Genomic DNA, 26,325 nt, shown 5'->3' with positions numbered 1-26,325 from the left:
CCTGTAGGTTCACGCTTGATGGAATAATAACTGTACAAGTTGAAAACTCCGGGAAACTGGAGGCAATTCATCAAAATCACTTTGGCCCTCATGCACCTGCCCTGAAGGCGGACTGGTGAAAATCCAAACCTAATCTAACACAGTGCTGACTTGGACTCACAAGTATTATTGTTTTAATCTCAGTTTAATTGCTTCCTTGTTGTGCAATTAAAATGGATTAAAAGTAAGGGTTTTGTCTCATTCTAAAACAGCACACCATTGTAGTACATAGATAGCAGACAGACAAAAAGAGATTATGGGAGTTTTGGGGAGAATACACTCCAACAAAGTCTTGAAGATCAAATGGAATTTCCAGCACTTAAGATAACACATAGCTTATAATATGCCAAAAGTTGCTGGTGTCCATGCAAACACTGACTTTGTGCAAGATTTGAATGGAACAAAAATATTTAAGGCCCACTTATTTATTTAATACCTGGATTAGCAAATTGATTTGTCTTATTGGTTTTTACTCTCGGGATACAAGTTGCAAAATCTGGCAATAATTACATAGTTTGGTGTTTTTGAAAAGGCCCAACACCTTAAAATGTACCAAGATGAATAATTACATTTCATAGATCAGTATTTGGATTTATTTAGATGATTATGTTGGTTCTTTCAGGTCACTTGCATCTAGTAAACGTGGTAAATAAGGAGAATACAAAGCGGTATTTAAAACATTTATTGAGTTTCATCATTTAATACAAGTGAAAAAACTGTGTATTCACCAGCCAGAATAGGCCGTTTGAGTAGCTTCATGATGTTCAACAGAATATATATTTTTTTAGCCTTGTGTTGTTTTTTTTTTCCCCTCAAAAGGCTTACATGGTTTAAAGTGACCCTTTCAAACAAGAAAAGGCACATTTGTCGTGTCAAAGTGCAAACCAACAGGGCTCTGCCACAGAGTTGCCACTCTTTAAAAATCTCAAGTTTACCGAGATCTACGCACGCCACAACTTTTCAGAGTTGTACGTCACACCCTACCATTAATATTTCTCTATTGTGTATACTAGTGCTGTAGCTTTCCTATTTTCTACCTTTATCGAAATGTAAAATTCCCTATCATCTGCTTTTGAAAATATACAAAGTAATAAAAAACATATCTTTAAAAAGAAAAGCTAATAAACAATATTTGTTGCTGTGCAGTACAAATATGATGTTTTCTGTTAAAGCCCTATTAAAAAAAACAACAAAAAAAGAACAAAAAAACACCTCATTGTGCATTCTCACTGCGAAGCAACTCCATGAACACATCCCCATCAATCAGGACACTTCCTGCAGAGCTGAGTGACGGCCTAATTGTTGGCAGCGGTTTGAGTTAATTGAGAAGTCAGTCAGTAAAATGTATGAAGCTTTCAGAGCGTCGGCCAGGCGTCAATGTCTCTCAGTTAATTTCAGTGTCGTTTCGCCTGGTGAGTAAAAATGCACAAGTGGCTGATTAAAGCCTCTTTGTTAAACAATCGGACATACAGTGAATAGATGCTGTGAAAGTGCGAATTGGCTATAGTTGCTTCTGTAAAAACTACGTTTGCTCCTTTGCCGAAAAGATAGAAGTAACTACTTACATATGAAAGTAGATGATCTTTTAATGGTCTCACTAAACTGTCTTCTTAAAGTGTTTTAGTGAACGCGTAGAAGCGGCAACTCAACAGCTGAGAGAAACTGGCAAACATGAAAACAGGTCTCATAAAATGAAGCTAATCTTTATTTGAGGCTTTTACTGTGTGTTAGGATGGACTGACATCCTTCGTGCTGCAGTCAGCAGACAGGAGCATTAATTGGTAATAAAATAGTCACTTTTCGTTGGCGAGCGGAGCAGCTGTTGCTAATGCTAACGGGATCAAATAATTAACAATCCCAGGGAATCTTCAGTAACAGAGCTACTGATTTAGTGAGTAATTCATCACCAATACTTCCAAAAGTAGTGTTGTTACAATAAGAGCATTAGCAATGAATAAATAGCTGTATGGAGTTGATGTAGGTCATACTAGTTTGCTCATTTTGAAGCAGGTTGGGGGAAATATTTTAATCTGCCAATGCTGTGATGTGTATTTATGTCTGTCGTTCGCCCCGTCAGCACATTTAAATTCTGTGCTTGGGTAAAAAAAAAAAAAAAAAAGACAAAAGAAATGCATAATTTGATTTGATTTGACATCTCGGTGTCACCGTCTGTCGCCACAGAACCAATCAGCCAAGTTGACGGCAGTGGAACTATTTAGGAGGTTGCCTTGAGGGCTTGTTTTCGGGACTTTACTTAACGATGACCACTGACGTGTCGTGAATGGACTCCATGACGGCCGCCAGGCGGCTGCACAGGTCGTGAGCCTGGCTCATGTGGACTTTCGGCGGGTCTTTAAGTAGCACCGTCTCTGCAGAGCCGTCCAGGACTCTGGGAAGCAGCTCGCCGAGCTTCACCTGCAGCGAGTCTGAAACAGCGGGAAGCCGGTTAGCTTTGCTTTCTCACTGGATGAAATACCTGCTGGAATGAAGACTGGGTTAAATATGGAGGGTGCGGAATAAACGGTCAGGATTTCAGATGTTATTCAGATTTCCCCACAAACGAAACTGCGCTTTGTGCTCGACTTTCCACCGGTGTGAACTCACTGTCCATGTCCTGGCCGAGGCAGCAGCACCAGTGGCTGCGGATGCCCTCCATGGCGTCGCGGTCCTCCCGGGACAGCGCGGCGTCCCGGCTCATCAGCTGCAGGCAGGGGATGACGGCTTCATCCATGATGGACAGGCCGTCCTCCACTTTGTTGTCCTCGCCGCTGCAGAAGAGCCGCGACGCGTTCTCGTTGAGAGTCTGCGTGGCGGGCAACGACGGAGCGGAGAAAGACGAATACAACCGTTAAACCAGACGTACCGACTTAAACAAATACAAAAACATATTTTTAGACACGATTTCCACCTTATCTTCGACACAAGTATGTTTAAAAACTATGCATTCTTTTCCCTCAATCATCCTGAATAAATGTCTTTGGCGAGACGAACAAAATCATCTTATTATTATTGTTGGAGGTGATATTTCATTTGAAATACTGTACTCTGGACAACATTTTCTTCCTATTTTTACATTTTCCATTGAGAATGCTAGTTTATCCATTGTGTGGAGATCATGGATTATTTTACAGGAGTCCTCTAATGTGTGGGTTTCTACTTTGTAGCCATAGTTTTAATCTGAAGATATATTGTTAAAGCATCAAGTGAAACCTTGATTTAAATGACTGACTAGCTCTTCAGGAGGACAGTTAAAGCCACAATGAAACTCGCTCCACCAGCTCCACATTTGTGACTTTTATATCTCTTAGACTATTCTCGGTTTCTCAGATTTTAGAATCTGCATTAAGGTGCGTTCCAACGAATGAAATGAAAACAAAAACTCCTAATCAGCCTCTAAACTTGAGTATTTTCTCAGCTCCCATTTCCAGTGATCTTATCATTTGGAGTTTTCTCGACGGCCTTCATACGGCAACGTTGATCATCTGTTTTTAGAAAGATATTTCAGAAACCCTGAGCCAGATGTCATTAAATGTCAGTTATTCTGTATATCTCAGAGGATTAATGTTGTGTTTCTCATGATACGAGAATGTTTTTGTTGCCAGTGTTTCTTTTTCTTTGCATATCTTGAAAGCTAAAACTCTAAAAAGGGAGTGATTTTGAAATCGATGCGTAGATGTACTCACCGTGAGGCATTTCCTCCTGTAAACCCCGATCAGAGACTTGTCCAGGCCACGCTTCTCTCCGTTCTTCAGCAGGTTGGTGTTGTTCTCGTACGCATGAGCCAGGTAGATCAACGCCTCGCGAATCCTGTGGCACAAACACACTCAACAGGTCCATTTTCCATTCAGAACTGATGTTCAAAACAAACGAGCGTTTTGGCCACAAAATGAGTCCTGGGTAGTGTTTTGTGCCCTCACCCTTTTCACAAGATATGAAGCAAAACAATAGCATCATATTTACAGTAACCGCAGATGAAATTGTAGATTTACTGCCACTTTAGTACATTAATTACTTCTCCTCATATCTCCAGAACAACTGTAAACTTAAAAAAAAAAAATCTCATTCCATAGGACAGGACAAGACTTCTTGCTCCATCCTTTCAATTCTTGAACAAATAATGTGAAAATAAAACACTACTATGGCCTGTCTGTGATTGATGTATTATTATATTATTTACACATTTATCAAAATGTGTCTGAGACAAATAATTAATAATAATAAAAATGTGTCTTCAGCGTGATTCAAGCCAGCAGTGTGTCAATGTCCCCTTGTACCCAACGACAAGGGAACAACTTTCCAGGTAAACTTAAGCTTAAGAAAATTATTAGAATAATATATTTAGGTAAAAGTGGACATTTGTAGTATATCGGGTTTCTTTTGAAGAAATCTTTTCATTGTCGTGACTGACAGAGTGTGAGAACGTTCGTTTCAAACGAACTGTGAAGTGGATGCATAATGGATTATTGTGAAGTTTCAGCAGGGAATATTTGACACTTACTTTCCGTGCTGAAACTGCTCCAGTCCAGTCAGCAGGTAAACAAACACAGTCCTGAACAGCCTGTAGGCGTCGTGCCACTGCTGTGAGAGATCAGATCACAACAATCTGCTGTCACTAACGCCCAGTTGCAGTTCAAGTTTAATAGAAGCTGGGAATGAGGGTTTATTCTATGTGGATTTAACAGAATGATCAAGGAGTTCTAACAGCTTCTATTACCTTCATCTGTGTCAAATTTGCCATCAAACCACTTTTTGTCATTAGTCTTATTGATAAAACAAATGAATAAATACTGATGAAAGAGTAAAGTTCCATATCCCCATATACATATTCAGAAATACAACTAAAACACTTAAACTAAATAATAAGCAAGAAGACTTACAAAGTTGTTTAAATAAATGTCTTTATGTGCAAACGTTTATATATATTTAGGATTGAGAAAAAATATGAATAATTAATAATGAGTGATTTAAATATAAAAATCCTTAAAAATACAGTGTCTAAAAATGACACACACACACACACACACACACACACACACACACACACACACACACACACACACACACACACACACACACACACACACACACACACACACACACACACACACACACACACACACACACACACACACACCCAAGAGAGGCTTAAACTATCTCAGACAAAACAAATCATTCACTTTATATAACTATATGCAAATGATTCATGTCACATTCTATTTCTATTCAACTTAATTTTTAAAACTTCTTCTGGTTTCTTTTGACATGTGCGTATACACATTTAATATGCATTAATATTCATGAACGAGAAGAGTAGTATTGTTTTCTCTCTACATGTGGAGGCATTATTATAATTATTTTTTGTGGGTGTTGTTGTTATAAGAAGAGTTTCAAACTCTGGTGTGTGACTGGAATCGCTCTCACTCCCATGTGACCACTGGGTCACAGAGATCACGCTGTAGGAATTCAAATAATCAAAACAAACCCATCCGATCAGGAATTTAATATCTTGATTATGTTTTGAACCGCGCTGAGAAAACCATGTAAAAATATTGTTTTATGAGTATGACTAGGCTGACATTTGGCATCCCTTCAGGCTGTGTGTAATTACTCCTCAACACTACAAGCTGCGCCTTTTAGACCCTGTTGCTATAAACATGAGGTTTTACAAATGTTCTCCAGCAGGAAGGAAAGATGTCTGAAAATAATAGAATAGATTTTTGGGGTCAATATCAATAGAAAGTGCCTTTGGCGTTTCCATATTGGAGAAACAAAACAATTCTGAGGTTTTATAATACATGGGCAAACACTTACACACCGATCAGTACAATTTTAAGCCTCTTGAAAGTTGGTTTTCCTGGTTCGAAAGCTTTTCTTTGGCTGGGTGTGAATCGTTTTGGCATGTCTGACATGCTACAGCCAGTTTAATAACCGGTTCAATTAACCTATGCAAAATGACTTTCTATGCATTGTTATTGTCTTCAATGTGGTTTTTGTTGAAAACTTCTTATTTCCATAATAATATTTAATATAACAATCTCGACATAATCAATGTTAGTGACATGTTTTATTAGTATAAGGAGGCCCTCTGATGATACATTAAAAAAAACAACTCATGGGAATGAGAGACTAATAGAAATGTCAACGTTGGAGCCTGTTTGGAAAAATACAGCAGAAGATTGATCTGGTGAAAAGTATTTTTATATTTCCTCCTCGAAACGTTGATTTTTGTCTTTTCACATAGACAAACGTTTGCTTGGTTTATTAAATTATTCTTTAATAAATCATTCATTTTCCTTTAATTTTCATGTTCATTATTGAAAGCCTTTGTTGTCCACCCTGTCATCTTCATGTTTCAAAGAAATAAACTTTTGAAAAGTTAGCAAAGCCTTTTATGTATATTTTCTTTCAATATAAAAAAAATTAAAAAAATGAGGACCATTATTGATTGGAAATTTGGTCATAAAACAAGTTGTTAGATTTTATTTATTTATTTTATGATAAAATCCAATGTTTTGGAAAAATTGCAATGCCATATTCAACTGGTGTTTTTAATAACTAAAACATTCTGAGAGTGGCACTAAATATTTATGCGAAAATACATATATTTTGCTGTCTTTTGGAACATTTTTTACTTGTAATATTAGTTTTTTTCAAACTGTTCAAACCGAGCTTCACCGACAGCTGAAGATTACTAGAATGAACATCCCAAACCCTATTTTTACACTCATACTATATAAACTAAAATGTTTCAAACATTTATTTGAACAATAAACTGATTGTTAATCTTATGATAAATAATCTTTTATAATACTCTTCCTGGGGCCTGATAAGTTAAAATTATAAAAATGATACTACAAAAAGCTTTTGAAATATTTCAGCTTATGTGGAATACATTTAAAGCATATGATTAATTTATGTTAACAATGAACTCTTTCATTATATAGAGGTTTTACAACATTTAAGTGTATATATAAGCAAACAGTTTAAATTAAAAGAGTTAGTACAGATTAATACAACCAGTACCAGATATTCCTCCATGTCCATATCTTCGGGCTTAATGAGCCGCAGTTTAGATCGAGCTTCCCTCATTATGCTGATGGCTCTGAAAAATCAAACACAATTTCAAGGTCAACTGTGTGCGTCTCAACCTGTGCTGTTATTTTTAAAATACACATTTAAATCTCTGAATACACCAGTATCAACAGCAAATCCTCACTGACTGCAGTTCTCTACTTTGGCCACTAGATGGAGCAACAAGCCCGTTGTATGGAACTTATTTTCAGTCACGCCTCACCAACAGGCGTCAAGTTGACCATTTCATGATATTTTTGAGTTTCCTCACACCCACCAATCATTTGATCTCAGTTTAAAGCATCAAACGTGTGAACAATTTAATGGTGACAAAGTCACTTTGTTTAATCCCCAAATTTACACAAGCACTTTTTTTTTCTACAAGTCCAAGTTGTTTGGTAAGCGCATTAAACTGTTGAAAATCAACACAGGAGTTGTGATCTTTCAAGTATCTATACTTGTGTATTTATCTTCCTCCACCCTAAATTTGAAGATAAATATCTATAATTTTCTCCTCCCTACATCTTTCAAACTGGCTCGTTACTTGTTTTAATTCACATGATTAAAAAGATTTAGAGGGTAACAATCGTCTAACTTGAACCAGCAATGCACAAATGCACCAAAAAAATCTATTTTCAGCTTAAAAAAATAAATACATTTCCTAAATAAAGTAGGGTTTTCGCCTATTTTTCATTTAGGAAATGATTTAGATTATACATGGAGTTGATTTGTGTCATTGCTTTGTGCATTGTGCATGGCATTTTACCCTGAACTAGTAACAGCAGTAACCAGCAATAACTATTTTTCCCGCCGTGTTTAATCAGTGTGTTTTCTGTGTTCACCTCTCGTCGAAGCTGAGGTTGCGGTCGGTGAACTGCTCGAGCAGCGTCCTCTCGATGACGCGTTTGGGCGCCTTGTTCTGGAAGAAATAAACCAGACAGTGCTGCAGACGAACGTCCTCCTGCGGGGTCGTCTCCTCCAGGGAGAGCTCATACAGGCGGGAATACTCTTCATGAAAAGCCTGAAAACACCCAGGAGGGGGGGGGATTACAATGCTTCAATGGCGTGCAGTTTACTTACGTATCAAAACGGGAAGATACAATTTGCTTGATTAAAGATTAAAGGCTGTTGTCAACTAGTTTCTCTAAACTCACGTTTTGTTTTGTTTTAGGATCATGGCTGGATTTCAATGAAAATATCTCACTTATATATAAAAGGAGTGTGGGTTGAACTAAAATAATGTAAATCGAATGTGTTTTTTTATTTAGTGTGACCAGACAAACTTCAATATATCGAGAACAACAAACCTTTATGAGGCCAGCCTCGGGGCCTTCCTTATCAAAAATCTGCCTGGACTTAGCAATGGCTAAAATCACACCCTGCATAGCTGGCGTGAGCATCATCTGCAACAAAAAAAGCCGGAGACAAGAAGCATCAGTGATTTTGCGCATTTCAGTTTGAATTATCTATGTACTCATAACATGCAAAACTAAAAGATTTTACATTTTCATCAAAAGTTATTTGTGATAATCATGGCGTCTACTATAAAAAAAAACAAACAACTTGCTTTTGGTTTTTATGACTTATAAGAAGAAATATTTTTAAGAAGGCTTGAAATGTTTGAGTTTATGTGGGAAAAAATGTAAACGATCATAAAGTTTTAGTAAAACACAGTAAACATCTTTAAAATACCAGAAAAGCAGCGCTGTCAATCGTATGCATGTAGAGTGAAACACAAAGCAATTAAATGAGCTGCACACACACCAAAGGAAATGATATAGGAAGTCTCTGCAACATAAATACTTTAATATAGTCTTGTTTTATTTCATTGGCAACGCACTTATCACATATATGTTTTCCAGCGCATGAAGTTCTAATTGAAACAAAGGGTTACAAGTGAAACTTATAAAGAATCAACAATAAAGTCTAAAAGTATTTCAGTATATGCAAAAGATTAAATGGAAGTTTCATGGGTTCAATTAAATTATATGAAAAAAAGAAATGTATGATTAGTACACACCTATATACTGGAAAAAAAATAATAATTCAGGAGCGAATGGATGTAATATGACATGTTTGTGAGAAAAATTCAATGCATGAAAAGAAATTTCAATGAACAATTTAAAAAATCTATTCATTTGTAACTTCTTTTTTTGCAATAAGCATGAAATGATTCAATCTATTAGTGCTCTTCAAAAACTGCTCTTGGGAATTGTATTTATACTCGTTAATAAACGTAATGTGGTTTCCGCACTCTGGTTGTGGTGTTTTGACGATTGTTCAGGACTCTTCTATGCTTACCTCTTCGTTGTATCCGTCAGCGTCGGCCCTCACCATGATCCGGCCCACGTTGGGGATCTCCACCTCCGAGACCTCGTTCTCCGTCTGCCTCTGCCTGGCTGGAGGAGCCCCCCGCTCCTCCTCCTCCTCCTCCTCCTCCTCCTCCACCTCCGGCCGCTGCTCCTCGTCTTCCTTCTCCGCTTCACGTTCAGGAGCTTCACCGGAAGCTTCCGTCCCACCCTCAGCTTCTGGACCGCCGCCTGCCGCCTCCTTGTCGTCCTTCCCCACGTGGACGTCAGACGGGGCCTGATTACTCAGCTCTGCCGCACAAACCTGACAACACCCATCACACAAGGAGATTTTCATTCTGACACCGACACCTTCTTGAGAGGAGGTTTGCACGTTCTCCCTCTCTTTTTCTAAATCGCACTCTATGTAATTTGCACACTTAATACAGAGTCATTGGAGACAAAGAAGAGATTTGGTATTATTTTTTTACTATAGTATGTTTATTGTACTTTTATTCTACACTTTGCCGTCTCCCCCCCATCATAGTTTAATTTCCTTGTATTTCATCTTACTGTATACTTTGCTCCCCTTAGAACTTATTATACTTTATCATAGTCTGTGATTTTTATCTTATTTTTATTTTATTCCTACTTTATTATAGCTTATTATTACTTTCTACTGTAAATACTTTTGGCCCCTAGAATTCTTGATAGTCATTGTATATAAGATACCTCTATTCTTATCTAACCGTTTGCACATTTCTTGTCTTTCCTACTCATGAGTGTCCTTAAGAGCAGAATGTAACAAGTACATTTCTCCTTTGTGAGATCAATAAAGGCTTCTCTTATCTTATCTTATCTTATTACCTGTGACCTCTCTTTTATCCACACATGACTCTACAGCCATTGAGGCTCGTCACCATGTGCTGCAACTGAACTCCCGAGCCAGATGTACACACTTTATTTTCATGGCCTAGAATTTCTGACCCATATTTTCCGGTGGAGAGAGAATTGTGGGGGGGCGGCATCATGAACCCACCTGACTCTGCAGCGCCTTTCCCTGCTCTGCCGGGGGGCTGGGCTCCGGGGCGTCAGCGACAGCTGCAGCGCTGGCGCTGCCTGGCAGGCTGCCGGGACTCTCCTCTGGAGGCGGTGGAGGTGTGGACGCCTTCAATTCGTCTGCGGTCAACATATTAGGAACGCAGAATTAGATTACCCGACGATTTAATTATATATCCAGCAAGTAACTTCAGTCTTAATTGACTGCTCGGTACAAGTGTCCAAGTTGCACAAGGCACGGATGAAAACTTTCCCATCTCATCTATGTGATTAATAAAGTACAGATGACGTCCGATGACTGACACTTTGGGTAATTGCTTCATGAATGGTATTAGAAAATGCATTCAATTCAGCAATGATTCATGCTGAAGTCTGAATTCGAGCTTTTCAATTTACTATTATTTCATTTCCAACAGCCCCTTTATAAGTGAACTTCTTTCTGTGAGTTACATCTGTTAAAAAAAATGTATCGTCATTTTGTATTTAATGGTAACTCCATCAGTTTTACCATCTACTCGGTGTTTTCATGCTAAAATCTGAGAACACACCAAATTGTGCTTTCTTTGTGCGTGCAGGATTATACAGACCCTCTACTTTCTCTCTGGACTCGGACTCTGGCTCGCCCTCGTCTTCTGGCTCTGGCTGTGGCTCAGTAGCAGCGTCCTGGCCCTGCTCCTCGGCGGGTGGCCCAGACTGAGGGGCCGGCTCCACGGGAGCTTGCTGTACGTTGTCCAGAGCGGGGCCGGGGGCCTCCGCTGAGCCTGCAGACTCTTCCTGCGGGGTGGCGGTCTGGCAGAACTGCTCCTCCCACTCGCTGAGCTCCTGCTGGAACCAGCGGTTGTCCTCATGGACGAAGCGTCTGACGACGGGAGGCAGCGAGTCCATCCCCCGGAGAACCTGCCCCGTCTCATTGTCTGTGTCTTCTGAAGGGAGGTGGGATAAAGTGTCATACTTTATTAATAGATTAACACAGTGAAACACATTGATTCATACCGAAAATTTGTAGCAATCTTATACAGAATTCTGCTTTTTGAAAGACAGACCATCACTTTTTCACATGCATTTCCTGTGTGTGTGATTCTTTTTTATTTTCCATCCTGTGTAGAAATGTACATCCAATCTCCTTTTTTCGAAAGCTGACCGCTGTGAGTAAAACCACGTCTTGCAAACTCAGCTATACCTGTGATGAGGTGCGGCAGCCTGTCGTCGATGTACATCAGGCAGTAGGCGCTGGCGTTGGTCATCCCTCCGAAAGAATCCCGCTCCAGCTCCTCCCACGACGACTCGGTGATGCTGACGTCGTTGTACTTCATCCAGCGCTGGTTCGCGTGGTCGTAGATGTAAGCCCAGTAATGACCGGCTGAAGCCTGTCCCTCATGGACGAGCACTGCATGAAGTTTGTAGGGTACCTGAGGCAGTGAAGAGGTAAAACCGCACTCCGAGTGAACTAGTGATGTTTGACCATCCCTTTCGGAAAACCTTTAGTTGGCATTATGTGCTATTTGTATTGAATTATTTTCAACTTATTTTCTCCATTGGAGATCAGAAAGTTTCATCTAATCTCGATCAACTGGCACGTTATTCAGCTGCACATGTAAAATATGTCGTCCAATTGTTTTTCCAGAGTAAACGAGGCCGAGTCAAACCTTACCTGGCAGAGGCTGTTGTCTGAGTACATGCCCTCAAGCATCTGACTGAGCTTGTCAATACTGGCCTTTAGTTCTGCCAAAGACACACAGAGAAACAAAAACGAGTCAGGAAAAAAACATAAAATCCGTTTTTCCAATTAATGATAAAACACTGAAAATTGAACATTTTAATTTTCACAGGGAATGAGCTTCCATCTGGTGTTGAGGTTGTCTACAGTTAGCAGAAAGACACAGCAGATTTTTCTCTGATGTATTTCACCTGCACAAGACAATGATTTATGTTTGTCCCCGCAATTTTCTGTTATCTTTATTCTGTTAACCTCTATCTTCTTTCCTCATACCAGTATTCTGCAGTGGACCTCCATCATTTAACAAGCTTTTATCTCTGCTACATGCATGACAGAAATATCTCTAATTTACTTCGCTTCAGTTTCCTACACATCACTATGTCACCTGCATCCCGTATCCTGACTCCATCTGTTAATCTATCACCACTACAAACAGATTTAATGTTGAATTATTTTACTTTGCTTATGGAACGCAAACAATTCACAGAGAACAAAAACTAGTCACCCGGAAACAAGCTGTACTGCTTCTTCAAATATTTTATATATTCGTCGCTCTTTCATCTCGATGAGTTTCCAAATTTAAGATGCACTTAAGTTCCCACACAGAACTTTATTTCTACAATCATGCATCAGAAAAGGAGACGGTGGTATTAGGGTTGTACGCCCCTACTTTCAATCACCAAACAATCCTAAAAGTTACAAGCATCGATTGAAGAGGTTGTATCACGGTCATTTTATACTTGGTAAGGACCTCAGCACCAGCATTCTTTAGTAGTTACAGTCCAAAAATCTACTCCAATTTGCAAGAGTGAAAGGTTTCAAAAGAAATCCAAGAAAATGAAAGAAGTCTAAAAAAAAAAAAATGCTAGCACTGTGAAAAGAGGACTAGGGGATCTCTTTAAGTTACACACTGGGGCAATATTTTGGTTCTAAACTGCACAATATTGGTCTTAAGTGGAAGAAAATGACGCTGAGCCAAATAAAAACCGACAAATAGAAAGTGCTATTAATAAATGTAATTGTGTTAAAGTTGCTTGAAGCAACATTTGAGAATACATTACGCTGGCATTGTTTGGTGTACCATTGATGTCATTTTCTACTTCCATCCTCCAGCGCTGCAGGCAGGTCTTGACAAAGTGGAGCTCCTCTTCAGTGATGCTGTGAGGGGCCGGGTGTGGTGGGCAGTCGATGGGGAGTCTGCACTGGGTGAAGGGCTTGTATATGGGGGTCCTCTGGCAGCTGGAAACGCCTGAAACCTCTGTGGAATCTGCTTCTGCCGGTTCACTGAAAACAGCAAGAACAGAAGTCTGTTTAAGGCATTAAGATTAGTGTCTAATCTGTTATATCCCCTTCACTCATTACCTGCAACTATAACCAGAGTAAAAAATAAAAAGAAAATCCCCAAATTATGAATAAAGCTGAAAATGACAGTCACATTTGATCATTTTAATACCTGTTGTCTCTGGAGGCGGTTTCCATGGAGGACACAGGGGTCGGTGAAGATGTCGCCAATCTTGGGTCTTCGGCTGGAGAAACGCTACTGGGCTTGGTGGTGGCAAACTCCAGCACAAACTGGAGCATGTCAGCGAGAGGGTACTTAGTCGGCCCCGAACCATAGTTTTTATAACTGTTGATAAAGATTCCAGTCAATTAAACCAAGATTGTTGCTTTATTTTCTCTCTGCATTACCAGGTGACTCACCACTCCAGTTTCTGTTGAAGGAGTGCCAGCTGCTCCTTTAGCCTTTTCACTTCGCCTCTCCTCTCGTGGGTCCGATCGATGTTTTTGTGAAGATATCTGGGCAAAGGAAATTCAAGTATTAACAGGAGCTTCTTAATCAAAGGGGTTTTTGAAAACCTTTTCAGTCACCACCACGCTGCTGCTAAGAGTTTGTAGGATATATGCAGTATATGTACCTAAAATACATATAATTGTGTGTATAATCAGAGTATTTCTTGGTTTTCAACACTGTTATTGATAATTACATGATTTAACTGACATGGCATATACTCGCTCTCTCTTTTTTGTTTAATTTGAGCTGTTACATCCCGATTTTAAACTTTATAATGTACTGAATGCTTGAGTGAGCAGTGTACTGGTATGTGTGTTTTTGCACATGGCTTATCTGTGCTCATCTTGCTGTGAGGTAACAGTGTAAACCACTTCACCACTGGAACAATTGCAAACAATAACAGGTATTTAAAAGATTAAAACAACATTGGTAATCTGCTAAATCAAAATTCTTAAAATTATCAATGAAGATATTCAAAGCTCCAATTATGTGCTTTTCCATCTCGTATTCAGCTCTAAAGCGGAATTCTTGTGCACATTGTTTGAGTTCTTAAAGGGTACATGCTTACTGTAAAAAGAAAAAAAAAAAAAAAACCTCACCTGTCCATATAAACTATTTGAGGAAACTCAAGTTTCTTGTGTATTTTCTCAGGTCGCCCCAGCTGGGTGTTGAATTCAAATCGAGATAGTTCAAATGTCAAGACCGGCGGCAGTTTTTTGAACCATCTCTGCAAAAAAACCAAGAGCAAACACAGACTGTGAGTTGACTGTCAAAAATGGACAAAAACAAAAGTGCCACACCAAGTTGCATGCGGTGACTTTGTGTTCACCTCACGGGCGGATGTGATGCTGTGATCGGAATGCAAAGACTCAATCTCCCTCTCGACCATCGCGCCTTCCAGACATTCGTCCAGGTTGTTGAAGCCGTTGACTTGCAGGGGGTACTGCCCGAACTGCTCGATGTTGCATAACGTCTTACCTGCACAAAGTGAAATTCGATAAGACAAAAAAAAAATAACGACACCAATTCAAACAAACGGATGGAAGCTTGTACCTTCGTGTTTTCTCTCTGTCACAAAGGTACCATAGAAGAGCTGGACCATGGGGTTGTGCTGTTTGTCTTCTGCATTCCTAAAACATTGTGAATAGCATTATATTTAGTTCTACAATTTATTCAACACAGATCCAAAAATAAACAATACATTTGTGGGGGGGGGGGATCTACTTACTTTCCATTGGCAGCCAGCTGAAATGCATCCTCCAGCCAGTCAAGCAGTTTGTGGGAAAACTCACTGACGTCCTAAGACGGGAGAGAAGAAAAGCAAATTCTATATGTCGAGAACTTAAAGACGCTTGGGATCATTTTGTGTCTCGTTTAAAATTTAGCCGTGTTTCTGCCTTTGAAACGGGTGAAATGTGGCAATGAACCATGACTGGACATGAATCAATCCTGTGAAGTTTGGATCAAAGTGCAGTTTTACTTTGTTTACCATGTGTTTTCATACTTTGTGGTAATTCTTTTCTTATTTCATTATTTTTTTTGTTTTGGGGACTTTTTACCTGCTTTTCTTAAATTCTTCCCTTCTGCCTGCCTGTTTATGTGAAAGTTACTTCTCTTGACCTGGACAATATACAAATTTAGATCTCTGTACTCTCAGTCCTATTTCTTTTTTGCACTGGAGCATGTACTCCACCTGTTTTAGTTGGTCAATAATGTAATTGCTTTTGTTCGTCTCAACATTGCTGTGGGCCACAAAGGTTTCTAACTTCATGAATAAAGCCCGTGGGTACACTGATGTATGTACATGTAAATGCACTATTAAAACTGTCCATCTGAAACTTTGGGCCAAAGGTAAATGTCATACCAAGATATAAGACACTCTCTGCACTATTTACTCAAATAAAACACTCTATCCTATAGATAGTTATACTGGTGTATTTCTATCATACCACACAAAAAAAACCCTGATAATATATTAGGGTGCACACATGATTTATCTTCTGAAATGTGATGTTGTGATGTTAATGCCTAAAAAACATCAGCATCGTTAAAGATTTTATTTTCTAACTCTCCAATGTGTTTGATGATAACTTCCTACACCAACACGTCCAACTCCAAATAATCAAACTGCCTTTTCATAGGATCACTATGAGCTGTACATGCACTCTCTCCATGACGGATATGAGCAGTATATGCTGCTGTTTTCTCACCGTCATTTCTTATTTGATCTTCAGGAAACCGAAAGGTCAGTTTGTCGGCAAGAGCAATTTAGAACTTCTCATCTGAGATCTTAGGAAACCGTGCCTCTTTCACACTGGAAATGTCACAGTCCTATAAGTTAATTACCTTGTGTGTTGTGTACAACATTCAGTTTGATCTGAGCAGACTGCATGGTGACGATACCAAATCGAAGACGCATTAATAACATCATGCATGTCGACTGTCGGTGCCGTTTCAAGACGAATGGATAAAGCCAGCAACCATTGCCTTGTTGTTTGTTGTGTGCTTTTGCATGCGTGAATAAAAATGTGGATGCAGTTGCTGTTGTTGAAGTGTGGGAGTGTATTAAAGCTCATTAGCATGGCTCAAAGTTGAACTTGAACCACGTGAAAGAAAGATTAAACGTAAAAGTGAACTGGAGTGCTTCAGACACAAACTGATCAGAGAGAGTAAGGTACCACTTTGAGGGGATTCTGACTGAAAGGACGAGTTCTGTGTCTACTTTGTACCTGCTGGGCCTCACTGGTCCTGAAAGCATCTCGCAGTAACTCCACAGCGGCTGAAGGATCCACAAACCTGCGGGTGGAGCCCACCATGAGGGCAAACAGGCAGCGCAGCTCCTGCATGAAAGCGATGTTCCTCTTGTCCTGAGAACAGAGACTCGGTCAAACCGCGCCGCCTTAAGAAAGCAACCCGGATTCATCGAAATGTTCAAACGAGCCACTTTCCGGGATACTCACTGAATGGCTCTTACACTTCTCCAGCAATCGCTCAGACAGATGGTAGTTGAGAACCAGCCTCCTGAAAACGGGCAGGTGGAACAGTGACTGCAACGAGACAGCGAAACAAATGGCGTTACTCCAACCTCCCCACCAAGGTCGGATGTGGGAGATTAACAGATGGGACATTGTGATTACAAGCGGCTATTCATTGTAACCAGAAAAGATCGGAGAGGAAACACAGACATATGTTTGCAAACTTCTTCATGATTACAAAACGCTGCTTCTGCATGCAACAGCTGTCCCATAGTCACACTCTATTAAGCACATAAAATGGGCAGTAGATTAACGCAGTCATATAAAAATGTTGGAAATTTCCTTATTTTTTTTGGTGCCGTGTTTATTAGCAAGGTCACACAATTAGGGTGCAATGTGCCAGAGGGGACAGTGGGAATTCCCCCTCTGGTCTAGTTATTCCCCCTCTGCAGAATTTTTTTTAACACAGGTGAAAATGTAATCGACGCCCACTCCCACCGCGATCAAGCTACTTCACCACGAGTCTGAAAACGCTTGAATAAAACATGTTTTAAAAAGTGCCGCAGCTTGAAGAGATCAGTCTGAAATAGATTTCTACAAAAGAGAAAGTCTTTTCGGCTAACGACCATCACGCTTTTATATATATTATAAAATATATTATACTCATAATCACTAATTAACCTTGAATAAATTCTTTTTGGACTGAGAGAGGAAACTGGAGGACCTGGAGAAAAAAAAGACAACAAAAACACAATTTCGTCCAATGAAACCAGCTGCTCATCCTACAAAGGCAAAGTTGTTCAAAATGTCGATTCACCTAAATATCGACCAAAGACTTGAATCATTGCTACAACTAAGGAATAATCCATCAAACATCAACCTTTTCTACTGTTTGTGGTTATTTTATAATATAAAGTGTCTTTAAATGCGTTTATTGGAAGAGAACTAAATTAAACTGATGAATTTGATAAAATGACATTAAAATCTCAATACGGCCGGAGCAGGAAGAAGATAAGAGATAATATAGCTGCAGAGTTTTTACTCGCATGTTTATCAATGGCCGACGTTGGCAGGCGAACACACACCGGCTCACTCTGTTATAAGATCCCCGTGTTTCTCGTGATAAACTAAATGCATTATTATAAGTCTTATGTGTCATGCGCAGCGGCGGTTGGTGGGAGACGGGCGAGCACTTATGAATATCTCCATATTCGTTTCCATTTGTGTGGGAAATTCAATTACGGCTTATCTGGGTTTTACAGTAATTTATACCACAAAGGATAATAAAGGGAATATGAGCTGACAGCTGAATCGTGCGGTCACTCAGCTCCTATCTGATAGCATAATTACATTGTTTAAAAGGAGGCTTCTTTATCAAGAGTCAGGCTTTGTTGGATCTACAGCCAGCACTTCAGACACGGAGTATTGACAACAGCAAAAAGGCAATACAAACAAAAAAGGGTATCATTTGACTGTCATTTGTATTCTAACAACATGGTCTCATTTCTCAGCCTCTTTTCTCCAGATAACAACCCGCTGTCCGGCAGGGGTTTGAATTCTAATTGATGTAGAAGCACATCCGACTTCAGCAGAGACAATCACAGTCTCCCCTTTGTGTGTTTCGCGCTGAAAAGTCCGCAGCTCGCCCCATCCTCGCACCCGTCACGCTTTAATTACCCACACAGCTCGTGTGTGTGTGTGTCAGCGAGGGCTCCGGTTTCTGCGGCGCCACCCGATAGGCCTGGCCTGGTCCGGTCTGCCTTCGACTTATAATAGAACTGGCAGCTCGGAGTATCACTGTAATTTCAAGAGGGACGAGATTTATATTTCATGTTTTCTCTCTTAGCAAGTTGCCGAGTTAATGAGAGAGTGAACCCAGTAACACTGTCTGTGCTGAATTTTGTTCATTTTTTGCTCTCCGCCAATCTCGGGTTTCATTTCATTATTTAAAACTTGATATGAATGTTGGATTTTTGCATTCAAGGCTAATTGGCTCAAGGTATAAATGTAAGTATGTGTGACTGAAAACCCCACACAGAAAATCCCCCAGGTTCAATCTGCATTCGAATCAGGGCCGAGAGAGTTAACTACTTCACTGCTGCAGTCCAACATTCACACCACGTTTTTGATGATAAAATGAACACCTGAGATTGGTGGAAGTTAGGAATATTTCAAGTCTGGTGACACGTGAGAAATCTATTCAAGTCTTTGTCTTGGCTCCGAAATGAAAAACAGACATGTAGAAGAAGCAGACTGGTCAGTACGGTGGGGCTGCGGTGAGCAACAGTCTCTGGTTCAAAAACCTTTGACCCGCCTTGATATCTGAACTTGTTAATAAAGTCGAAGATCTAGCTTAATTTGGTTGACCCAACACAATCCATACATTTGGCTCAGACTGCAAATACAATGTACAGAGAGCCCATATGTACACGGAGGGGATTATCTGTCTTTCTAACTGAGAATGATCCGTTATCAGGATCAGCAGGGAGACAATTTACAGTTCGGCAGCGTGAACTCAGCTCCTTCCTACGTGCATCAACTGGGGGTTTAATAAGGAGCCAAAAATAAGTGGCAACTCAGACGATAAACAGCAGAATGTGATCGCAAACAGCTTAACGCCTCAGATTATTATTTATTAGTTGCAGGGTTTACCCCTCTGTGGTCCATGTATCCCTCCCCACTCTGATGAAGCGTATTTGTCACTGAGGGGACGAAACCTGCATCATTCTATGGATTAATGCTTTTTAAAATCTGATTAATCCAGTTCCGCAAATTCTCATAGATAAAGACACCAAGTCTCCATCTCTGTGTATCGTGTGTCACCTGATGCATTATGCGTTATTTTGAAAATATTACTCTGTGTTTATTACATTTTACAGACATACATATTGATTATAACATAGGCGAGAATAAATAAAAAGAAATACTTTTACCCTCCACTGAATTTCTTTTAAATTATAAGAGAGAAGGCCATAAATTACACCTCTGTAATTTGTGCATTGATGATATTGTGGCACACTGTCCTGAAAAATGACTGCATATGATTGTAATTCTATAATTGCTATTCTTTAGTCGTGAGGCCAGTTTTACTTTTTATGGAACTTTATAGAATAGCTTGTTCACCAATTGGATTTTTGTTGTTGTTATATGGTGAGATCAGATTGATTTAAAACTAAACAGCAAAAGAAGATTGTTAGCAGTTGTGTAATTGGACATGTTTTCCTCCTGACCAGCAGAAACAAGGCAGTCGGAACCGGAGCTCATTTCACTGCACAGCTTGTGCATGAGACGGAATAAAAGCTCCACCGCTCTCACCTGGATGACGGCGCTGAACCAGCAGGTGTTTCCCACGTTGCGAATGCCCACGGGCCAGTCGTCCTGACGGATCCAGTCTGCAGGGCTGCACATTTCATTCTGAGCTTCGCATCTCTTCCTCTTTATTCTGGCTGCGTTCTCCTCAGCACTGGCCTCCAGAGCCCTGCGCAACATCAAATTACCCGTGTGAAAACATTGATCTGACAACTCCATTAAACAGAAGCTGACTTAGTTAGACTGTCTGCTCTGTGTATATATTAAAACCCCCATCAGTTCAATCTCTCAAGGGAGAAGGAATACTCTTTTGGAGACTTCAATATGACCAAAAAAAAAAAAATCAATTCTGTTCATGATCACAAACCAGAAACCCTCATATATCACCTCCAGCCTCAGTTTCTCCTCATTTCTGTGTGCAAGGTTCACAGGTATGATTAATACCTGCTAAACATCCTGATGATACACCACCATATTTAAAATGGGACTGACATATCAATCCTTCTTGTTTCATCTGTAAAACAGTCTTATATCAAAAAAAAAAAAGTGAAAACTTGATTTTTAAATAGACAAACAGGTAACACCAAACATTGCAATCCTAATTTCCACACAAAGTAACAGTAAAGTAAAAGAGATACTGCTGAGTTAAATTTTTTTATTAGTTTCAAACTTGTAGCATGAAGTTAAATCGTTTCACAGCCACTTGAATGATGGTCTGTCTTTTGGTGTTGATTTGTAATTCTTTATCAGGGTGTATTAGAGTGTATATTCAGTAAGTGTTTAGCAAGAATATTGTATATTCTGCACCTGTGAAACTCCCGTTCCTCCTCCTGAGCATTGTGGGAGTCCTGCAGACTGAGTTCAATGGCGGCCTGCAGCTCATCTTTAGGGATACCTGATGGAAAAGACAATTTAACACGTGACACTCCATAATTCATGTTGACAACAGCTGCAAACCCAATCAGACGATTTTTAAACATAACCTATACGTAGGTCTTGAACAACCTGTGGAAAGCAGGAGAACCGTACACTCATCGATAAACTACTTGGCAGATGACCTCGATATTTGAATCTGATCAAGAGATCTGGGATACAGTGGAAGAGGAGTTTCATGAACGTGCAGCCAACAAATTTGTAACGAAGTTTACAAATCAATGAAGAGCAAATCAGAGGGGAGTCACATTGTGGAATCTGTGCCTTTGAAAATAAAAGCAGCTCTCCAGGTTAAAAGAAGTCAAACCCAGTAGAACTAGACCTTTAACCCGTATGTCCAAAAGTGTCATTTTTGTAAAATATATTCAACTATTTAAACAAGAACAACATTTGTAATGTTGCATTATGACAGTTTTGAACAGACATTTTTTTTTTTAACCTTTGGTAGTTTTAGCCGGTTTTACGATTTTAGCTGTTTAGACTCTTTTCACCATTTTGATGGTGTTTTTTCTAGTGTTTCTCTGTGTTTAGCTATTTTACACACTGGAATCATTTTAGTCATGACTATAACCAATTTAGTAATATTGTTAAGTTTTGTTTTTTAGTTTTTTTTGCATAATTTCAGGCTATCTTTTCATGTGATTTTAGCTGCCTTTAGTCATTTAAGCAACTACACCTTTTTTTGTCATTCAAGCTATTTTAGCTGCATTACCTGTTTCGGGTTTTGTTTACATGCTTCTTGTTTAGCTTTTGTTTACTTTTCGGTATTTTATCCTTTTTTTTTTTGCATTCAAGCTATTCCAGATTCTTAAGCCTGTTTTTGCCCAAAGACAAGTCTTTTTGATCAATTCTCCACAAATGATAAGATTAAATTGTTTATTTACATGACATTTTCTGAAACCTTCAAAGAGCCAAAAATGAGGATGTCCCCTTCAACATTCTAACAGTCCACATGTCTGATACATCAAAGTTAAACATTTGAGCCCATTAAACACGAGCCCCTCTGTACCTTTCTGGCCCTCCCAGGCTTCTGTAGACGTCCCTGGGTGCTGTGGTTCTCCGGGGTCCTGCACCTCCGCAGGCTGGGTGGTCAACAGCCCGACTGCATGACCAATGTCACCTTGACTGGCCTTGAAAGAATTAAAACACGTTATTAGAATGATACTGTCTACCTCAAATTTCAGCAAAGCAGCACATCATAACACCAAAAAAGAAAGAAATATTCTTTTAATATGTGACTCATATTAAAATTGAAAAAAAAAAACACACAAAAAACCCTGCAGCTTTGCAAATTTATAGAACTGTTGAATCGGGTGAAGCCGTCCACAACGCTGCAGTTTGCTTTCTGGTTAAACTCTGCCGGTGTCACAGTCAGGCAGCTGTTTTATTTGCACTTTGTCTAATTATCACTTTTATAGGGTTCCCATTAGCTCAACCTCTTCAGGATGCTTCTTGTGTTGCCGTATTTTAAAACATAACCAGCCTGCTGTGGTGGAGATCGACCACCTTTTCAGTTCCTTTAACTTTACTGAGAGATTGTTTGCTTTGCGAGGTAGTTTGCCAACTCATTTTTTTTTTTTACAGTGCCAGTGATTGGAATCAAATTGCATTTGAGGATGAACTTGGCTGAATCTCAAATTTGATCCTGAAAGCAGAAAATAAAAATGCTGATTCCGCCGGTCTTACGGTCAGGGCTCTGCAGAGGATCTGTTGGTCCTGGATGCCGGTGATCTCTCTCAGCTGGTTGATCAGCATTTCGCTCTGCTAAGAGGAAGAATTAGAGAGTAAACATCAATCAAAGCTGAGAAAGATCAAACTTACTTTTCACTCCCACCAAATTAAAGAAACAAACCACTAACGTCCATCTAATTGAGTGTATGTCTCTCAGGCCTTCACATTTAAAAGGTAGGGTTAGGGTTTGTACGTGATGGACAATGAAAAAGAAAAAACACATTTGTGCCGCTTTCGATGATGTATTTGTTTAGATAAGGTAAGAGTCACACCCAATAAAAGAAACAATCATCTACAAAGCAACATATCAGACAGATTTTGAAGCATATTTTTGATTTATTGTTCGGATTTATTGATTAGTTTCATTTGGATCTATTCAGTCTATGTTTTTTGGGGTTGTTTTTTTTTTAATGATTGTCGATCATTAGCACCAGCAGCTCTCCTTTTCTCCAACATGAATATCAAAGGAGCTCTGATATCCTCATCCAGTTCATCCTGTAGGACCCCCGACTTGAATTAGTGGAGCTCAGTATGCTGGCACCTCACTTTTCTCCCCAATGCAATGTAAGTGGCTCCTGTTATGAAGGGTCTACCATATCTAATATTTTTGGTGAAAGTTAATAGCAAGACTGGAAGCACATGTGACATTACCATACAAAAAACAATGCAATTATTCATTTTATTATACATTTTTTTCTTCAAATAAGCATATTTTTATGGCAGATGCAGTATTCTATTACACATACATTTTCAATACCTGATTAGAAGGACATTAAAAAAACATGTACAAAAAAGGGATCCTCCCTTCTCTTCCACCTCCCCGACCCTTTTCCTCCTATTAATATAGTAGTTTGTCATTACATCAAACCCCAAAGAAATGAAAATGATTTTCTCAATTTATACTTTTCAAAACAATGCATTCATAAAGCTCTAAATTAATGTCAATCAAGCTATGGAAATACTGCATGTGAAGACTGCCGCAGCCTTCAGAGTGATTCTTTAGTTTATTGTCCTTTCAAAAAACCAACATGGATTTTCCTGTTTTGGCTTTTTTTAGAAAAAAAAAAAAAAGGAATTGTACAAGTGGCCTTTAAGATAATTAAAATGTATGAATTATATTATGATAATTCCATTGACTCCTTTGTGATTCTATTCTTTAGCTACTCATCTCAACATAACGTTTAAAATTAGCGTGGCCAACATTGTTCTCAGCTTCTGGGGATTCTATCTGGCCTCATGTGTTGTTGACGGGAGCACTTGAAGCGACTTTTGTCGGCCTCGATCACAGCCAGTGACCCACATACACATATTCCCATGGGTTATATCTGGAGCTGAAGGACAGAAGCTGACCTGCTGGCCTAATATGAGGTACACATGTCGTCCAGGTCAAAACAGTTTGTTGGATTGAGTGACTTCAGAGAGCCACATTAGAGCTTAGTTCAGGAGCAGCTGGGAAAGATCACTATTCTTTTCTTTTCAATGACAGAACTAATACTCTAATCTGTCCAACAGCTGGCACACAATACCCAAACACGACGGCAATGAAAACGTGTGGTTATACTTTTAATTTCTGTTGAATGTGTAAACAAACAATATATAACAAGATATCAAAGGCTAAACTTTATTGAACTGTGAAAACTGATCACTAATTGTGAAAATACTCCACTGAGGCCTCACTCTGACCTTTCACCTTGAATTCCACAGTTATATCTTTAGTGGAGGATCAAATGTTGAACTTTTATTATACCCTTTCAGTCGGGCCAATGTGAAACACAACAAAAAAGTATTGAAGTTGTGTTCTTTTTCTCCAAATACCAGCAGCCCATTATCCGCATTTAAACACACACGTTCACAGGCTGTCATATGTTTTGACCCCGCGGACGCATGGAGTCTTAAAAAGAAATGACAGGAGTCTGCTGAGTGAGAGGCGCTATAATAAGCCTGCTTTCCCGACAGCAGGTGGACAAAATGGACACACACACACACACACACACACACACACACACACACACACACACACACACACACACACAAAGAGAGGAAGCCAAAAGGAGGCTGACCATACTTATATGGAGACCGGGGGGCTATCTGAGACCCTCTTGCTTTGCCTCTATTTTGAGCCTCTGACATGGATATCACCAGTCTGTTTATCATTCCACTCACCATGCCACCGAGCATGCCTCCAGGCATGGACAGTGGGCACTGGGTGTCTCCCCTTTTCATGCGCACACCTCCCAAGTCAACAGCAAAGGGGAAACAGACAAATATTTTCCTTCTTTACAACCTTCTGCCACCACCACAATACAGACCTCATCTATTTCACACATAATACGAACATCTAAGCACTGTTTAGTTGATTATTCCGGAAGAAATACTGATAACTTGTATGCTGTCCTTCAAATAGACTTCATAAAAAAGCACATAAAAATGTACTTTATTCATTTTAACGTGCAAAGGGACTGCTCGTCAAATCAGAATAGTTGGTATGAAACATGATTTTGCAGTATGGTAATAATAAAAAGTCTACTTGAATGACATATATTAATTAAAACATGTAGACTCCAAAGTATGAAAATGTGTTAGGGTGTATGGAATGCGGGTTTTTATATGATGTTATATTAGTGGCAACTTTAAAAAGTCATATTTGTGAACGCACATCTTGGCCTTCATGCCACACAACAGAGGGGTTAGTGTTCACAGGTTAGCTCATTCCGATGCAGACATGTCAATTTCCCCGTTATTAACAGTTCCATCCTCCTTTCTTTCGCTCACCGAGTTTGTTGAGTTTTCTCCATTTTCGATCTGTTCACTTCTCATTGCAGACTAAACACTGAAATTCCTCTGGTTATTGGGGTTTTTTTGGATTTTTTTTTTTTTTTTTTGCTTCAGCACTGACTCCGATTCAAACCACCTCCATCTGTCAAGAGCCGAGAGCGAGCCACCAGCTGCGCGCGCTCACCTGCTAACCCCCCAAGCGCGCTCACGACGACGCTCGCGAACGTGCGCGTTCTCGCGAGGTGAAAGATACTTTGAGGTAATGTGATATTTCCGGTGTCAGATAGTTTCTTCTGCACGTGGTTAGTTACAATAATAATAATAATAATGATGATGATGATGATGATGATGATGATGATGATGATAATCACAGGGGGAAAATAGATAAAATACAAAAATAAAGCAATATATTATATAGAATTATTCAGTGTTTAAAAAAAGATGTACCATCTAAAACCAATAAATTTATATATGAGTAAGCTCTACATTTTGATCAAGACAAAACACAGCAGCGCAGAATAAATAGTTATATATAAAAAAAGGAATTACTCTCCATTGCAATAGTTTTCAAAAAGAGAAACTGATAAGGTCTTCCCTATTTCCATTTTGATTATTATTTTTTAAAGGCTGCTGCCT

General features: G+C 39.4%; 1 protein-coding gene across 2 annotated transcripts; it reads right to left on the bottom strand.

Moving 5' to 3' along the window:
- Window positions 1–705: 705 nt before the first annotated feature.
- Window positions 706–25,872, bottom strand: usp28 (ubiquitin specific peptidase 28). 2 transcript variants are annotated; one of them, XM_080509168.1, is made up of 26 exons: window positions 25,687–25,872; window positions 22,870–22,947; window positions 22,193–22,313; window positions 21,058–21,145; window positions 20,257–20,419; window positions 16,927–17,013; window positions 16,696–16,833; window positions 15,195–15,265; window positions 15,020–15,096; window positions 14,796–14,944; window positions 14,566–14,693; window positions 13,876–13,971; window positions 13,628–13,801; window positions 13,256–13,458; window positions 12,109–12,179; window positions 11,638–11,866; window positions 11,045–11,380; window positions 10,438–10,577; window positions 9,412–9,723; window positions 8,418–8,513; window positions 7,953–8,131; window positions 7,063–7,141; window positions 4,538–4,617; window positions 3,723–3,846; window positions 2,644–2,842; window positions 706–2,465 (listed from the first exon to the last, which is right to left on the bottom strand). In XM_080509168.1, the coding sequence occupies exons 1-26, from the start codon at window positions 25,729–25,731 to the stop codon at window positions 2,290–2,292; spliced, it is 3,639 nt and encodes a 1,212-aa protein (XP_080365294.1). In that variant the 5' UTR covers window positions 25,732–25,872; the 3' UTR covers window positions 706–2,289. The 2 variants fall into 2 exon arrangements, with proteins under 2 accessions (XP_080365294.1, XP_080365295.1); XM_080509169.1 differs by having other exon boundaries at window positions 22,870–22,944.
- Between the last annotated feature and the right edge of the window lie 453 nt (window positions 25,873–26,325).

The sequence above is a fragment of the Blennius ocellaris genome, assembly GCF_963422515.1.
Source record: "Blennius ocellaris genome assembly, chromosome: 14".
Lineage (NCBI taxonomy): Eukaryota > Metazoa > Chordata > Actinopteri > Blenniiformes > Blenniidae > Blennius > Blennius ocellaris.
The sequence above is the reverse complement of the archived record's forward strand: the minus strand, read 5'-3'. Positions and strand labels throughout refer to the sequence as shown.

Coding starts and splice junctions, on each gene's coding strand:
- usp28 (XM_080509168.1), bottom strand. CDS start 25,731: ATGAGAAGTGAACAGATCGAAAATGGAGAAAACTCAACAAACTCG. Junction 13,972..14,565: donor CAAATAGTTTATATGGACAG/GTGAGGTTTTTT, acceptor TCCTTTGCCCAG/ATATCTTCACAAAAACATCG. Junction 2,466..2,643: donor CCTCGGCCAGGACATGGACA/GTGAGTTCACAC, acceptor CCGCTGTTTCAG/ACTCGCTGCAGGTGAAGCTC.